This window comes from Anas platyrhynchos, chromosome 5, assembly GCF_047663525.1.
Source record: "Anas platyrhynchos isolate ZD024472 breed Pekin duck chromosome 5, IASCAAS_PekinDuck_T2T, whole genome shotgun sequence".
Classification (NCBI taxonomy): domain Eukaryota; kingdom Metazoa; phylum Chordata; class Aves; order Anseriformes; family Anatidae; genus Anas; species Anas platyrhynchos.
Genome location: NC_092591.1, coordinates 34,055,323 through 34,073,047, shown reverse-complemented (window position 1 = coordinate 34,073,047; position 17,725 = coordinate 34,055,323). Strand labels below are relative to the sequence as shown.

The window sequence follows — 17,725 nt, the reverse complement described above, 5'->3', positions numbered from 1 at the left end:
AATGTGGCCATAGCTTGCAACTATTTCAGTGGAAAATCCTGGGATGGAGCATTCACAGCTCTAGTTCCACATGGTACAGAAGGATATAGTTTCCTCAGTTCACTGAATTAATGCTTTCAACAGCTGTTTCATATGTGTACAGGCTAAAGAGATTGTTTCCTAGCTTTTTGATTTGGGGATGATCTGTCAGGATGAGGGTGATTTTTCTCTGCCACATAAGATGTTAAATGATCAAGATAAATGATGCTTTCTTCTGACTCCAGATCATCTGGGTTTATCAACCGATTTGCGTTTACAGTCTGCAATGCATAGCGTTTGTGTTACACAGTACAAAGAAAATGATTTCTTCTGCCTCTTTAGGCAGGAAGGAAGAGGCAGGAAGAAATTCTTGTATCTAAGTCTGTGTCCCCATTTATCCTATAGGTGCAGGAGAAGAAGTTTAAAGATTTTGTAAATGAAGTAAAACCTATGGGACATTCCAAAGTTCTCTCCTTAAACGATTTAGCAGCTAAACTAGAGAAGGATGGACACAGCAAGACAGACATTATCCAGAAGAGAACAAAGCAAATCAATGAGATGTGGGAGAAACTATGCCATGCCATCCAGACAAGGACAGAGGTAGGAAATGCATGAATAGCTGGGACATTGATTTCCCTTCTTTTTCACACATCCTTCTGTTTCTATTGCCAATGTTAAAACACAAGGGTAAGAGTAATAGGTGTATCCTCTTCATTTCCTTCTTGATCCATTTCCATTTACAGCCACTGCTTACCCTACTGTTCCTGGCAAGGCTTATACATGAAAGATACTTATCGGCCTAAAGACATTCCATTTTCCTAAATTCACTACTAGCTCCAGTTTCCTTAAAAACTAAGGCAGCCTAGTGGTTTACCACCACTTACAGGAAGCTAGCTCTGGCACTCATTGGGCTTTTTTTTTTTTCTTTTTGAACCACTTTAACTCATTAAATGAGAGGGAAACTGCCAATATATTTTTTTCTGGGTTAGTGAGTTGTTGAAGTCAAAGAATGGAAATGGGAGAGAAGGTGATGGGGAACCCAGAGCCAAAACCCTTACCTTTTGGCAGCAGTTAGCTGTTAAATCGGCTCACTCCATTTTGTGAAACTACAGTCACAGATGTATTTAGAAAAGCAGAAATTGAATTCAACATTTTAATTTGGTTCAAGGAGAACATTAATGTCAGATGTTTTCAAGTGTGTTTACTACTGTTACGTACATATTTCAAATATGAAATAGTTTATGCCCACTGTTGTCTGCTAGCAGCAGTTAATGCATGACAATTGTTAATATAAAGTTTAAATTTTAAATAGTTTTAGAATAAATCTCATTTCAGAAAAACTAATTTTCACCCAACTCGCCTTATTTCACTGGAGCTTGGGTCTCTATTCAAAGCCAGTTTTCTAGGACACTTTCTATAGTTGAGAGAGGTACCTTTTAGAGGGCAATTGGTGCTCTCTGTCTTGATTGTTCATCTTACATGGGGTTAAATTGCTCTTTGGATACCTCTGTTTCTTTACATTGAAAAAGAGAACTTGGGGAAATTATATGACTTAATGGGAAGGTGTTTCACTCCTGCTCTTGTTCGGTCTGTACTCCATTAGGACATGATATCAGGGTTGCCTACTCTTGCACTACAGACATGATATATTGTATTGCAATTAAAGTTTTTTCTTTATTTCAGCATCTAAGAGCAGCCCAGCAAGTTCACCAGTATGATCACGATGTAGATGAAGTAAAGGGCTGGATGCAGGAGAAGGAGGCAGTGGTGGACATAGATGATTATGGATATGATCTTCCAGGTGTACAAACACTTCTCAGCCAGCTTGAGGGAGTCGAGGTAAGGGGATCTGTTATGAAGCAGTAGAAGAAAAGTGTAAATAAATTACAAGAAATGAAACAAAAAGAGAAGAAAATAATAATAAAATTAAAAAAGAAAAAAAAGAAAAAACAGGAGATTGATGCCTGATTTGAAATCTTCTTGTCTACCTTGTTGGCAAGCCAGCAAAATATACATTTATTCCACCTTATAATATCCTTTTTGCTTCAAAGAAGGGGGCCCTTTCTTCCTGTTTTTACCATGGTGATATTACTACTTTTGCTTCTCAGGATAATCTTCTTTCTTAAAGTATATTCCAAATTGTTATTGTAATTGCAAAGGTGTCATTTGAACTGCAATAAGACACTCCGGCTCCACACTTAACAACATAAGCAGTGTGTCTGTCTCATCTAAAGAAGGTTTTTTGATGTTTGATGAGGAATGTTGAAAGGTACTAGGAGGATATTGAGAGGAAAAATCTGGATGAAGGCATGCTTCCAGCCTCTCTGTTGCCAGTGGATAGGAAAGATATGCACCATCTTTAAAATCTGCTTTTGATAGATGTAATTAAGGACTTGGTCTTACAATCCATTCTTTCTCTGTTCCAGAGAGATCTAGGAGCCATCATGAAAGAGCTGGAACGGATTCGGGGAGAGGCTTGGCACCTCAGCCGCACATACCCTCAACTCAAGGAAAACATTATGGAGAGACTCACAGAAGTGGATGAGTGCTGGGAAAACCTGGACAAGAAGTTTCTGGAGAGAAAGGCGAGACTGAGCCAGGCAGAACAAGTCCAGCTGTACTTTAGTGACTGCAGGGAGCTGATGTATGTGTTGGCTCTTTGAGTTTGGCTGTGGGCCTTATTTCTGGTCTTTCCTTTGTGGGATTTTCTAAATTACACCTTTTGGTTATTTGATTCCTGTCCCAGGTATTCTACAGCTTGCTTGCAAATTTCTTGGAATAATAATACATAGGATCTTCTCAACAGCACTTCACAGAATATACCACACGAGAGGTGACCATGCCACTCCACTTCAGCACAGTGTGCACGACAAGCCCACATCTGTAGTCTGTTTCTTAGACAGTCTTGGAGAATTCAGTCACTCTGGATAGTTTTAATTCCAATTAAAAAAACACCTTTGATTTTGTAGGACTATGGGGGAGTCTGCTGGATATTCAAGTAATTTATACACCTGTACAGACACCAGTGAGCACTTTTATTAGAGTCAAAGCAACTACGTTAAAGGTTAACCTTCTAAAATAGGTTAGCACTTGCTCAAATGCTGGAATTGTTTTGCACACATTTATTTAACCTTATTGCCCACATGCATATACTCTCCTGTCCATTCTCATGAGGTGTCAGTTTTTTGCAATAATTTAATTGCTGGGAAATTCCACTATTTTTTTCTTCTTCTTTTTAAATCTGAATTCAAATGAAACACCAAATGTTAAAAGCATCTACAAAACATATCTTTAAAAAAAATGAATTAAACATCCCACATAGTTTAAATCTGCAGTTGCAGGAGTTCCTTCTAAGCATTTGAATGTTCAGTGCTCCAGTATGTATAGATGTTGCAGCTGCCTGTGTAACAGGCTATGTATTGAAACAGCACTGGGATTATTATAAAAGGTTATAAAAATCCATAAATGTGTGAGCAAACCTACATCAATACATTTACATATTCATGTCTTTCTTAAGCAAATAAGTCTGTGTATTTGTGTCCAGAGTCATGGGATGTGTGCATTCCTGAGTATCCAATAGACTCATATTTCTTCCATTTCTACCCTTTTGACTGTTTTGTAGGGCTTGGGCCAATGAGATGCATGCATTAGTAATATCTGAGGAACTCGCAAATGATGTCCTGGGAGCTGAGCTGCTTATCAAGCGTCATGAGGAATACAAACGTGAGATAGAGAAGCAGTGGCTAAAATTTGAAGAAATGCAGCGGGCAGGAGATGACCTAATGAAGAATGGACATTTCATGTCTGTGGAGGTGTGTTGATGAGTTAAATGTTTTACAAGTGAGAGTGAACAAAGAAGGCTTATTAAATAGGCAGGATTTGCAGCTTTGTTTGTTTTTCAAAACAGAAAAACTAAGTGGGACAATCGTATGTATTTCTCTCTTACAAACGTTGTGGACTTCATGTTACATATGGAAAAGAAAAGCGCCTTATAAAATTCTTCCTTGTTCCTCCAAAAACTGATTCTGAATCTAACCATAAAACAATAATCACTGACTATGTGGGGGGAGTAGGGAGGTATTGCTATTCCACAGAAAAGATAAACCACATAAATAAGATTTTGGCATCTAGCTACGCAAAAACTAGGATAAAATACATCACAATGCCATCAGCTATAGCATGGGGTGAGGTCTCTGAGTACAAAGTTATCTAGAGGTCATCTTCTGGATCACAAAGGCAGATTACATTCTAGCTGACCGTCAAACAAAAGTCTGATTGGATCCTTCGCCTCCTGGCATTTCCAATGTTCTTTTTCTAGATTGAAGAAAAACTGCTAGAGCTGTCAGAGCTGATGAAGAAGGTAAAGGAGAGCTGGAACATGAGGAAAGAGTTGTATGAAGAAAACTGGGAGATTCAACTGCTCCGCAGAGAGCTAGAACAAGCAGAAGCATGGCTGACTGCCAAGGAGGGCTTTCTTTCAGATCCTAGCTATGGGGTGAGTAAGGACAGCACAACACTACTGAAATGGACCTACAGGCTGTTTGGAGCATGTTTCAGCTCAGGTCTGAAATAAATCATAATTAAACAATAATGCAGCCTTCAGATTACAGGGGGGCAGAAGCTTGGTCCTTTTACAGATGTGAGCCTTGGACAGGTGCTGCAGTTTACATGGTGGTAGGTTTCAGTAGGTGGTGGCTTCCAGGGGCTGCTAGAAGGCTGAGGAGAATTCCATCCCATTTCTTCACATAAAAAGAGATATTGCAGATGGTTCCATCGTGGTGTGAGAACCTTCTTTGACAGGAAATAGTGTGTGTTTTGTTTTTTTCCCCACCTTCTGTTGGGGCAGTAGAATGTTTTGCATAGACAGCTTGATGGTTAGCTTGTAAGTTTCTATTCTACAGAATAAATAGAATTCTATAGAATAAATAGAATTCTATAGACCAGCATCCATGTGTGTTTTTTTTTTCAATTTCAATTGATTATCTTATGATGGTTTTGAAGATAGGAAAACACTCTCACAAAATCAGATATTAGAACACAAAGACAGAGCAAGGAACAGGTTTAAGGCACATGTTGTCCTTAGGGTAGGAATAAGTTTTGTGTCTAGTTCAAGCTGAAATCTAAGTACTTAATCTGCACGTAAGCATGGCTTCAATGGAAAAAGAAGAGGGTTGCTATTTGAATTCTTTTTTTCTTGTACAGCAGACTGCAAGCTACAAGCCATTTTTGTGTAAACTATGATTTTTCACAAGCTATCAGGACTTCAGACGTTCAGTTGAAATAATTTTAGAATTATCATTTGGCTAAATGGAATGGGTAAATCTGAAAATCTCAGGCTTACTCTTTCTGATGGACTTGATTTTGGACTTCTGTATCCGTTAATTTTTTTTCCACTCAGGATTCTGTGTCTGAAGTAGAGGAACTATTGAAGAAACACCATGATTTTGAGAAGATGCTTGCAGCTCAGGAGGAGAAATTTGCTCAGCTCAGCAGGAAAACTAAGGTGAGAAGTAGAAGGCTGATGAGCTGTATATGACAGGATGATCTGGGTCCTTAGATGTTAGAATCATAGAATAGCTTGGGTTAGAAGGGACCTTAAAGATCATCTAGTTCCATCCCCCTTCCTGTGGGCAGGGATACCTTCCACAAGACCGAGTTGCTCAACGTGCCATCCAACCTGACCTTGAACACCTCTGGGAATAGGGCATCCACAGCCTCCCTGGGCAACCTGTTCCAGTGCCTCACCATCCAGAATTTCCTCCCAACATCAAACCTAAACCTCGCCTCTTTAGTTTAAAAATGTTCCCTCTTCTACTATCACTATCTGCCCATACAAGAAGTTGTTCTGCATCTTTCTTTATAAGCCCCCTTTAATTAATAAAAGGACAGAATAAAGTCTCCCCAGAGCCTTTTCTTCTTCAGGCTGAACATCCACAACTGTCTCAGCTATTCTGTGTAGGAGAGGTACTCCAGCCCTCTGATCATCTTCACGGGGCCCTCCTTAGGGGGGCTCCAGATCTTTCTTGCAGCTCCACATCTTTCTTGCACTGAAGGCCCCAGACATGGATGCAGTACTCCAGGTGGTGTCTTTTCATACAGCGTGTTGCTGTATGAAAAATGGGGTTTCTCACACAACAAAGATAGAGATTTTGATTCACTCAGAATTTCAGTAGGGAGCTGCAATCACCTGGCAGTGGTGGAGGAAAACTAAGGGCTGAAAATAAAGGGAGACAAAGGCAAAGACAGGCTTTTTTCCTTCTGGCATCAGAGTTCTACAGTAGATTGTGTTAGGTAACAAAAATATTCAGTCAACATCCCAGATTCTATCTCAGTGGATTTTTAAATCATTTTCCTGAAATAACCAGCGAAACACAGCTTTAATGTTTGGCATTAGGCTAAAAATGTGCTTAGTTGAGTATGCCTTTTGCTCAGTACTTTTCCAGATTGGCTGAATGGTCCACCTCTCTAAAACCTTCCATGAGAACACCCCTGGATAATCATTGCTTCTACAGCAAGTTTAAAGAAGCAGTGGCACAGAAGAAAGTCACTATTTCTCTAGATGTTATTAAAGTCATAACCTCTAGACAACTTAGTAAGGGCAGTGAGTCTCTGGTTCTGAGATTAGCTACCATAAGCATCCACAGTTTAAGGAACAAAATAATGCTCGGGGCATAGCAATGAAATTCAGTTCACATGCTAAGAATGCCAATTCACAGTCCTTAAAATCTAGTGCCGGGAGAGAGTGTATTTGAAAACTATTCTTGCTTAAAATAAAAGCTTCTTAAGTAAGTACCCACGAGTGCACTTACACAGGTAATTTCAAAAATTGAATACTTGTGTCCTACAGAGGGAGATGAATCTTCTGAAACAAACGGATACAGAAGAGAGTGAGCAGAAAGATAAAAGCAAAATTGTACGGGTTCCCTCTCTGAAGAGGAAATCATCTGACAAAAGGAATCCACCACCAAAAGTGATAGAGATAAGGAGCACAAAGGAACTGCAACCCGTGCCCTTACCAGTCCAGTCCTGGAGGGCTCCACTTGAAACTATTTTTTCCCCAGTTGAAAAGACTCCAGGGGCATTCCAACAATTCACTTCTGGGGGAGTCCCTGATGTGCTGAGCAGCAACAAAACAGAAGTGAAACCTGAGAGGAGACTCAGTGAGATTATCACTCCACCTACACCAAAGATGGTGGTCCCACAAGCTACATCTTTGGAAAGTTACAGTTCTTTAACCTCTCCTTTATCTCCTACTCCCATAAGCCAGCAACGCAGCAGTAGTTTGTCAGAATCGTATGCCACAGGTCTTTTATCACCTCAAGAAAAGAGTGCCAAAGGCTTCTCCTCCACCGACCTGCAAACAAAATTAGTGGCAACGCCACCTAAACCTGACCAAACACCACTAGACAAATCACCAAGCTTACTGCTGTCTAGGTCCTCCTGGGAGACAGAGACTGCATCTTCGGTAAGTCCCTGTGATTCTTGACTGCTAACCTGTGCTAGTTAAAGTAAAGAAATACAGAAAGTTCTTCAAGGAAGTCACAAAAAGCACTATATAGTGGGCATTTCAGTGAATTCACTCATGGATCCAAACATGAAGAGCCATTTTATGTGCCATTGCAGTCAATACTCTTTCCAAAAATATAGTTGAATTAAGCAGATACATACAACTTAAAAGCATTTTTAATTTGCTCAGCTTTATAGCCTAGGGCCTGACACCTGTAATGGTTTCTGGTTTTCTTCCCCAAATTAGAGGACACTTAGCAAAACACTGAAAAAGAGGCAGGAGATGCTGCCTCACAAAGAGGCAAAACTGATGGTTTACCCCTGCTGTCTTGCCTCTTCATGTGGTGCTTAGTGTCCACTGAGTTTAGAAGTCAGAGAGAGGCAGGACTTAGTGGCATCTTTGCCAAAAGCTGATCACCCAGCACAAGACTCGAACCAGTAGCTCCTGTTGTTTGCTCATCCAGGCAGGAAATGTACTGTTAGCTCATAGACAAGTAAAAATTCCCCTGAAAAAATGTGTTTGTCACATACCTGAGTGTACCAGTACAGTACTAAGTGTACATTGGTGTAACTCAACGTTATTGCAGGGGTATAATGAATACTTTGGCAATTTAAGTTGTAAATTGTGTTTAATAATATACATTTAATAAAATTTTCTGTAACGGCTTTTTTTTTAATCATGCTATCACAGTCAATGTGATATGAATGACTCTTGATCACATTACATTTGGATGGCAAACAGAGCAGTTGTATTGTAAGAATGTTGTATCTGTCCCTTGTAAAAAATATGACAATACCCTTTATTCTGAATAATAGTAATGCTAGTTTACACCTCCAAATGGAATAGTGTTCAAGGTAAGTGAATGATTGGATTTCAAGAGGAACCTTTAATTAATACAGTGCGATAGAGTAAATTCCATATGTAGAGTAAATTGTTTAAGAGGGACATGAATTCTCTTCATTTAGGTACTAAGTCAGAGATATGACTGCAAACTAGAGAGGATTTCTAGCTAGGCCACAAACATTAAGGCTGGAGGCACTAGAGTTCAGTTTCTCAATGTGGAATTTACCTAGAAAGAGCTTCAAAAGTTGCTAACATGTTTAAGGGCCTTTTAAATGTTTAACAGCAATGTTCTTGTGTGTCTCAGGTTTCTACAAGTCTCCAGCACATGGAGGGATTCCTAGAAAAGAGAGACCAGCTTCTTCCAGGAAGACAACAGGTAGAAACAAATGCCCTCACTCTGGGTTAATTCATCTTTGCTTGAGTTACAGTACAGATCTGGTCAGACTTCTTCAGGATAAACCCATGCTGAAGGGGAGAACAAGACTGCAGGTTTAATTCAGTTACTACTAAAGAAGTGTCCATCTCAGCAGTGGACTGATCAGTGACTTTAGCAGTACTTGACAAAGTCCTTAACAGAAAGAATGATTTTTTTTTGCCTGTATTAGGAATCATACAGAACAGGGTCTGTCTACATGTGATGGATTTATAAACCAGAACTTTGGCTGTACAAACATGTTAATTATGTCCCCCTTCAACAAATTTCAAGACCCTGTTTGTTGGTAAAGGAAGTCCCCACTCCCATACTTTCACTGGTTGAAACTTCTAACTGTACTAGAAGAGAATTAAGGCTCATCTTTAGAAGACATGCTTTGTTTAATCCAAGATTGAATGAGACTGAAACATGAATTTTTATCCTGGGAAAAAAAATATCAGATCAGTAGAATATGGTCATAACAGGACAGAAACTTTTCTAATATTCAACACCTGTTGACGTAATATTCAACAATGTAGATATCTGAGTGTTTGCTGAAGTACTGCATGTAAGAAGGTTGTCTTGGGTTGTCTGACCCATAGAATATTTCCTAGGAAACCTTAAATGTGAAAGGTCTCTTTTTGAAAAACTGAAGCTGATATGGATTCCATCATCTGGAAGAGATATTTTGTTATTCCAGTATTCCAGTCCTTTGGATATGCTGAATTTAGTCTGCTCTGATACTGAACTTCCATCCTACCAAAAAAACTATGGCATATCTTCCTCAGCATGTTTTCCTTCATTTCCTCTGATTCACCAAATTAGTCAACTTGATTTACTGGCAAAGCAAAATAAGAATAAGTACAAGTAAAAGGATCTTTAATCCCGAAAGGTCTCAAGACACTAGACTGACCTTGCACTGGTACACAGGTGGGATAGGAAATGGCAGTTGCTTTTGCACAATGTTCAGTAGCATTCTGCAGGGGATAGTTTAGGAGATGAAGAAAAATTTGGCAACCATGTTAGAGTGAACCCACAGGCTTACCAAAACTAGACGGTGACCAGCAGGCACAGACTGGTTCCACTTGGAAGAAAAAAGTGGAGCTTTTAATGACCAGAAATAGAAACAACTTTGATAGCACTTCCTCCATGTTATTGCTGGTGGCAGCATGGTGTAGAGCATGCTTGCACCATGTTACATCATTTGTTCAGTCCTGACTCACAAAGAGCCCCTTACCGAATCATTCACACCAGAAACTACAACAGACTTCATTTTTCTAGGAGATAATCATGACTAACAGAGCTTCTGTTATCATAATCTGGGCAGCTCCTGGCCTACTGTGGAAGTTTCCCACAAAAGATTTCACTACTGCAATTAAATATACAGCTAATCATTGGATTTTATTATCATTTTTATTCTTGTAGCCAGGCTCAAGGTCTTGGAAAACCTTCTATGCAAAACTTGATGGACTAAAGCTTGATATCTATAATGATGAAGAAGAAGCATCTAAGGTAATTTCTTTTTTTGAACCTTTCTGATAAAGCATATGTTACGTTTGCTTCATTTTGAGATTAGGGGTAACTGGTTCTCTTTAAAATATCAGTTGGGTCAAATGCTATGAGACTGAATAATAAGCTTTCATAAGTTTTCAAACATTCTTTCAGTTAAGAATCTCATTCTAGTATCTGCCTTCAAGATATAAAGCAATAGTCCATTGTTCCTCTGTGGTTCTTCCTATTCAGTGAGCCTGACCATGAAGTTAGAAGCAGGAAAAGATAGTAGGGTGTGTAGTCAGCATGCGAGTTGGTATAGAGTTGAATCATAGGATAAAAGGCAAACATATTTTGTTATGATTTCATCCTCCTTCAGAATATATCCGCGTTCCAGTCCCTCAGCATTGCTGGTGCCAAATGTGAGAGGCTGACAAATTACATCAGGAAAGAGAACACCTTCATGTTACAGTAAGTCTTATGGAGATGTGCACTGACAGAAATCTACATAGCTATCCTGTCTGGTTACCCCTGCCTACAGTCACCTAACGCTGTATGTTGCTAGAAGACATCAATGCTGTGTCTTACAATGCTTGCCTCAGTCACAAGGACAGAAAGTAAAAGGCAGGACTAACTAGAATGTCTCTTCTACTATCGTTTTTACAGGCTGATAAATGGGGCAGAGTATTACTTTGCAGCACCTTCTCAGATGCTGATGGAAAACTGGCTGAAGTCACTACAGAATAATATAGGTACGTTCTCATTGCCCTCAAGATTGAACCATGTTTTTAGCAAGTGATGGTGAGAGAAAGAGAATGAGAAGGTGTCCTTAATGTGGGGCATTTTGAGCCTTACATTTTGCCTCTGTTAGACAGCAGGGCACAAGTAACTGCCACCTTGCGATGCAATGACTTGGTAGGTGACTTGGAGAATGCCCAGGGTGTCTTGCATAGCAGCCTGTCAGCTGTACTGCAGCCAGCGTCAGGTTATTGCCAGAGAGGGGCATTGCCCAACACCTCCATCCATCCTTTAAATAAAGGATGTTTTGGATCTTAATCAACAGCTTTTCCTCTGAAGCTAGCTCTTTTTTCTGGACACCTCACTAGGCAGTGGCATAGTGGAAAGGAAGACAGGGCACCACAATTGTAATGGTTTTTGGAGATAACTGGTATGGACCCAGAAATTGTTACAGACCCCAAACTCTGCCTCTAACACTACTTTGAAATGTTTTTATCTCTGTTCTTTTCGTAGAACACAGAAACAGACCAGGTTCCACAGCAATGGTAAGGCCTTTTGCTCCAAGCACAGAGACCTCCCAGACAAGACTGTGGAACCTTCCAGACAGAGACTCTGCTGAAAGTCTAACCAGCAAAAGTGCACTCCTGAGGTAAGGGCTCTGTGCTGAAAGGCTGAACAGACATCATCACTGTTTGTACTGAGATAGTTTATAAAGAAGAGAGTACCCAGTGATCAAAAAATCCTGCTCCTCTGTCATTAATCCAGTAGAATAAAGTATTCTTGAGTATGACCCTGCCTCAATTCATTTTTGTCATTTATGATGTGCTACAGCCAGTTTTCAAAACTGGGCTTCAGTAAAGTCAGCTGATCCTGTCTGTGATTGACAACTTAAATTTGGGAAACCCAGAGGAATTCTTTTATCACTTACTGAAGGCACCAAAATTACTGAAATGGAGTGTCTAATCTGAAGATTGCATTACGTATTTGTTCCGTGGAGAGAAACTTGTTCCAATACATGAGGGAAATAGAGCAAAAAAATGAAAGAGGTGCCTTGGATTTCTCCTCTGAATATTCTCTCCAGCAAGGTCTGAAAGAAACCCAGACTCCCACATTAAGGAACCAAATCAGTTGCCTAAAGTTACACTGTTTGAATACTTTCCTCAAAGGCCTTTTTGAGAATCCAAATACAGGCACTGAAAACACAGTAACAGCCAAATTAGGAAACTTGGCCTGTAGTATATAAATCAGTTTGTCGCATTTGGAGTCGGTAAAAATCTTCCAGGCTATAATGTGAAACCCTGGTCCCTCTGGCAGGTTGCTTTTTGCTGCTGAGATAAGTGCCTAACAAGTTCTTAAATATGCACAGTGACTTAAACCCATACAGATTGTCCCTGATTTTCTGGTGATGTTTGTTGTTCATAGGAGAACACCTTCTTTCAAAATCAAACGGGAGAAAGAGTCTGCAGAATTTTTCAGAGATTTGAAGGAAGATGGAACTGCAGTGGCACAAGCCTCCACAACCACCCTGAGCCTAGAACAAAGCGGTAATAAAACAAAGCTGCCTCCAACTTTATGAGAACCTGGAAGAAAAAATAACATTTGCCTCAATGAATACCAGACCTTCACCATTATATTGTAACTTCTGGAAATGTATTCATAAGTTTTAATTTAATCACTACCCTTCGAACTTACTTTAATTATGTATTAAATCTGGTCAAACCATTAAACATAATTAAACACAGCTGCATCTGGTATACTTTTGTGGATACGACAACTCTGTCACTTACCATATTACCTAAGTGATACGTTCTCCAAGTTACCTAACGGAAAAGCAGAGGGAGGTTTAAGCCAGACAGCTCACATGAAGTGACTTTGCAAGAGGGCAATGGGGAACCATGAGCAGAGAACAAGGTGCAAGCTGTCCGTGAACAGCAGCCACCTGCAAGTAGCTTCAGAGATACCAATGGAAAAGTTTTAAGCTGTTTTTATGGTCTGTACATCACAAAAGCAGTAGTCTTAAGGGGAATGCTTTTTTATATAATTCTTACAGTGTTTCGTAGTCTCCACAATCTTTCATTTTACAATACCAGCCATAACCAACTATTCCCTAAATATTTGCCAGGAAAGTAATTCTGTAGTTACTCATCAAACTAAAATCATGCATGAATAATCAGCCTTTCCTTATGAAAAGAGAGGAAAAGGGGGATAGCAAGGAGGAAGTCTAGGACCACCAACCACTGCTCTCAAAAAAGACCAAAATCAGCATTTATTTTACATTTACCGCTGGGAGGCTGGATTGAGTAGGAAGTGTATAAGGTAGTCTTTTGGGGAAATGTAGGTGAAGGACAAAATCATGCTATAGTACATTATCTGTAAGAAGTCTTATCTTGTTCTCAGTACGTGATTGGCCTTTTTCACTCTTAAATTCTTACAAGTGAACAGTATGTCAGGTGTACACAAATTACCAAATGTTTATCCCCACAGTGCCTGCAGTTAAGACCCAGCACAGCACAGCTGCAGCAGTAGTGTCATAAAGCCTGGTGACCACATCAGCAAGTCTGTTCTCTTTAGCAAGCAGTATAATGTTCCGGAAAGATGTTGCTCTGTGGGCTAAAAGAAGTGTCAGTGGGACTGGCCCTCTGGAGGTCTGTAGTGCAATGTCTTAATCAAAGCTGATTGATTGTGAATACTAGATCAGGTCAGAGGCACATTCTGCACCTGTTTTTCACTTCTCTTTGTTCAACTGCATGAGATTTCTGTCAGTTCAGTCCTCAAGTTTTCTGAAAGTCCTGGACTGAAGATCTGCCATCTATCATGTTCACCACTCCCTATGTTTTTTAGTATTGTCCACAATTGTACTGAGGGTGTGCACTCACATTGTGCCCATCACTGATGAATTTGTAGAGCAATATTAGTCAGTACTGACCCCCAGGATACTCCATTTGTAACCAGCCAATGCCTAGAAGTAGCACTATTAATTGTTGACACTGTAGAAGGCAGCTCAGCCAATTTTCAACCCATCTAACAGTCTGTTCATCCTGCAAGAACTCCAAGTTTTCCAAATGAGAATGCTCAAAGAGACAAGGGAAAAGCCTTACTAAAAGTTGAGTATATTACACCTAGCTGTCCCCTTGGGAAAGCTGCTCTGAGTGTGCCTGATTGCCACCTTCTCTTCCACGTCCTTGGAACGAAGTCCAGGAGGACTTGCTGCATCTTAGCGGGGGCTGCGGTGAGGATGTTTGAGGGTGACTGGCCTCATCATAAATAAATAAATAGATATGGAACACTTCACTATTTTCCATATCATTCGTCATTCATCACTATATTTTGCCACATGTTTATCACACTAATGGTCCCACACAGAACCACTGTGATGTCATTGATTTCTACACGGCTGAAGCAAAATGTAGGTACAGAATTTAGGCATTTCTGCAACACCACAAATCTGGGCTTTGTCTGAGTGGCAAACCTCCCAGGACAGAAACTGGCCATCAAATGAGCACCTCTGTCCCACACTGGATGCCATCTCCTGCCAATAATGCTCTTTAGTTCCTTGTCACATGTCAAATAAGAAAATGGAACTTAAGTAACAAAGAGCACTCTGAGCCTTCACACAGCTACTGTGACTCTCCCCTTTCATTTTCCTGTTGGACAGGCTGTTAGCCCTAAGGGAAGGTCATCACAGTGCCTAGCAGTCAAAGCAAAGATAAGGAACTGGAACAAAACAATGAAAACTAGAGCTAGGAAATTGCTGGATTAAGTAGATAGGTGCAGTGAACTGAATCTTGTCCTACAGGGGATGAGACAGAACCATCCTGACGGAAAGACACACAAACACCCACATACTTGTGTGAGGAGATGCTTATGGTCCAAGCTCCCCATCCCAACAGCAAAGCTGTTTTGCTAGTTCCTTCTCAGTGCCTAAAACTGAGGACCAGGGTGTAAAGGCAAGGACCCACACTTGTACACTGACCCCAGCTAAACAAGACATAGAATTTGATGGAAAAGTAGAGAAATTAAAAAAAAAAAAAAGTTTTTAGTGTAAAATAAGAGCATAACCTGAGGGTATTTTCCGGATAAAATAATCTCTTTCCTTTAAAAATGCTTTGTGGTGCTGGATACATTATGACAAGTCATAAGCATATCTGGGGAGGTGGGGAAAGAGTGGGGGATGATCTTACAACCACAAAGGAAGCAATTTTCAGACAAGACGTCACCATTTTCTGAAATTGCACTGTGGCAATCCAGGTGTCCATTGCTGCAGGCCTGTAGAAGACTTCAGTCTTTAAATTGTTGGAGCTTGATATTGACAAATGAGAGGAATTAGATGCTGTCAGGTCTGTGCCTCTCTCCCAGGGATCATCAGTCACGGCAAACTGCATCAGTCACGCCAAATTGTATTACTGGGGTCTTAGATGAGATCTGACTAAGAATGATTCCCAATCTCCATAGATGAAAGATAATTGCACTTAATGCTTTGTCTCATCTTACAATGGTTTAATGCCCTGGTTTTTGCCTTGAGGTGCTGATGTAAAGAACCCATTGAATTGGCTGTGCACAGTTAGGACAGCATCAGTTCTGACTGGCACTGCAAAATCTCAGCAGCTGAATGTATGCATTAGCCTCACTCTGTGAGCCAAGAAAATCCCTTGGCAGCCACCTGCGTGTCACTCCCAGGAAGCAGACAAATGAGAGAGCAGTCATTTCCTAATGAAATGAACTTTTCAGGGTTTGCCAGAATCTTGCAGGGAAGACATTCAACTTTTTAAAAGTGATTCACCTACTAGAAATGCAAAGTGCCATGGGATTAAATAATTGAGTGTAAACCTCTCATTCTGCACCTGACAGTATACCAGTCCACTTCATTCTCTGACAGTGTAAATGATTTTCAACATTAAAAAATTGAAATGATCATCATATCTGGATGGGCTGTAGCTTTGGGGGTTAGCAAGCATGACGTTTCAACATGAAAGCAGCACATTTGCAAAACTATTTTGCTAAACTATAAATAGGCATTATTTTCAAAGTTAGTTTGTGCAGTTGTTTCAAAGGTGTTGCATTTACCACTATAATGGTCAAATAGAGGTAAGCATCTCTTGTTGTTTGCCAGAGAGATGGGAGGGGAGGACTTGGAAAAGGCAGATCATAACCTGGGAAGCCTGTCATTATTATATGTAAGCATTTATTGCATTATTGCAAATATTAAATGAAGAATAGGCAGGGTTTGGTTTTCCTGCTATCCACACCCACAGATAAACTGGAGCTCACTAGTAATTACAGGGGCAATTTTAAAGCATTTTATAGTGTAGTGTAGCTCTCTCAATGCTTTTCCTAGTAGGACAGATGTAGTGGCCTGCTGTTTCCACAGGCTGGATTGTTCAGCCCTCATGCTTTTACTGATTCTGGCTTCCCAAAGCAGAAGCCTCATGTGCCATATGATCCCAAATGAGGACTCCATCTGCCTCTGCACAGCTCTTGTTTCCTCCTCCCTATAAACCTGCATTTCAAGTCCCGTGTCCTTACCTGATCACTTAACTCCTGGCACTGCGAGGTGCACTGAGGAGGCAGCTTAGGGAGGCAAAGCCATTGCTTCCCGCAAGGCATAAGCTGCTGTTGCTCAATAAGCCTCTAGTAACTGCCAGCAGTAACTGAGGCTCTTAAACTGAGATGCGTGTGAGACATTTCAACATTGTTTATCCCAGAGAAGCTTTCCCAGCAGATGCCCCAAAGAGGGTGAGAGGAGATACACACCGTGATGTACGTCAGCAGTGGGAGGACCTCCCTCCAGATGCACTGGAAAGAAGGGAGCAGTGTGCTCATTCTGAGCATTGGAGATAAAATTACCAGTGTTGTTGTGACCATATGTCTTCCGTCAGTGCTGACTGCCAGGAATGGGCTAGGAACAAACTGAAAAAATGTCATGTAGTTATCTGAGGCACGAAGATCAGTTTGGCTTGCTAATCTTAACCTGATTGTGTTCTGTCCTTTGATACCTCTCTCCATTTTCCTGCTGCAAATAACCTTTGCCATCAGGAACTGATTGGTACCCCATAAATGTGGATTATTTCTATATTTTCTTTTAACAAAGTCATTGCCATTACTAAAACTGTGGCCTCCATATTCACCTGGCTTTTTCAAAGTTCTGCCTGGTTTTGGCATTCTATAAATATATACTGGTTAGTGGGTTATCATTGCATGAAGTTACAATTTTATGCTACTTTTATTACTCATACCAATTACTTAGTAGTGAATTCTTGAAACAAAAAGCTAAAATCCTTGCCCAAAGTATCTTGCGGCCTTGACTAGAATATATGGGCAATAACGTTAAGAGAATGGGTCACATAGGATGGTAACTGAATTCTTCCACTGCAGGACTGTAAGAAGTTGTATGACATGTCTGTGAGGGATGGCTCTTGCCTTCTCTCCTCTGGTACTGGACGTTAAAAAAAAAAAAAAAAAAAAAAAAAAAAAAAAACACTTCTGTCATTGAATATGGTGCAATGTAGGTGTGCCATGGCTTAAATACGAATTGCGCATTTCTGTCAGGTAAATGTAGGCCAATTCCAGTCCTGGGCTCTGACAAAAAGCACAGTTAATGGTCACTTTGGTTCTGGGTGTGCCACATGGGTTGGAAGTGAGGCAGTGTAGTGCCAGGGTGGAGGAAAGCCAGGAGATACAGGCTCGGTTCTTTCAAGGACTGATGTGCCAAGAGGTGT

The 17,725-nt window shown here is 40.4% G+C and overlaps 1 protein-coding gene across 1 annotated transcript in view; it reads left to right on the top strand.

Moving 5' to 3' along the window:
• The window catches only part of SPTBN5 (spectrin beta, non-erythrocytic 5), a 105,512-nt gene extending 92,762 nt beyond the window's left edge, over positions 1-12,750 (top strand). The window contains exons 59-71 of the mRNA XM_027458500.3: positions 424-618; positions 1,702-1,857; positions 2,445-2,662; positions 3,641-3,830; positions 4,337-4,513; positions 5,417-5,521; positions 6,866-7,483; positions 8,673-8,744; positions 10,206-10,292; positions 10,651-10,742; positions 10,938-11,023; positions 11,523-11,658; positions 12,432-12,750. Coding sequence (XP_027314301.1) covers positions 424-618; positions 1,702-1,857; positions 2,445-2,662; positions 3,641-3,830; positions 4,337-4,513; positions 5,417-5,521; positions 6,866-7,483; positions 8,673-8,744; positions 10,206-10,292; positions 10,651-10,742; positions 10,938-11,023; positions 11,523-11,658; positions 12,432-12,585 — 2,286 coding nt within the window. The 3' untranslated portion in view covers positions 12,586-12,750. The remainder of the gene's footprint in view (positions 1-423; positions 619-1,701; positions 1,858-2,444; positions 2,663-3,640; positions 3,831-4,336; positions 4,514-5,416; positions 5,522-6,865; positions 7,484-8,672; positions 8,745-10,205; positions 10,293-10,650; positions 10,743-10,937; positions 11,024-11,522; positions 11,659-12,431) is intronic.
• Positions 12,751-17,725: the final 4,975 nt, after the last annotated feature.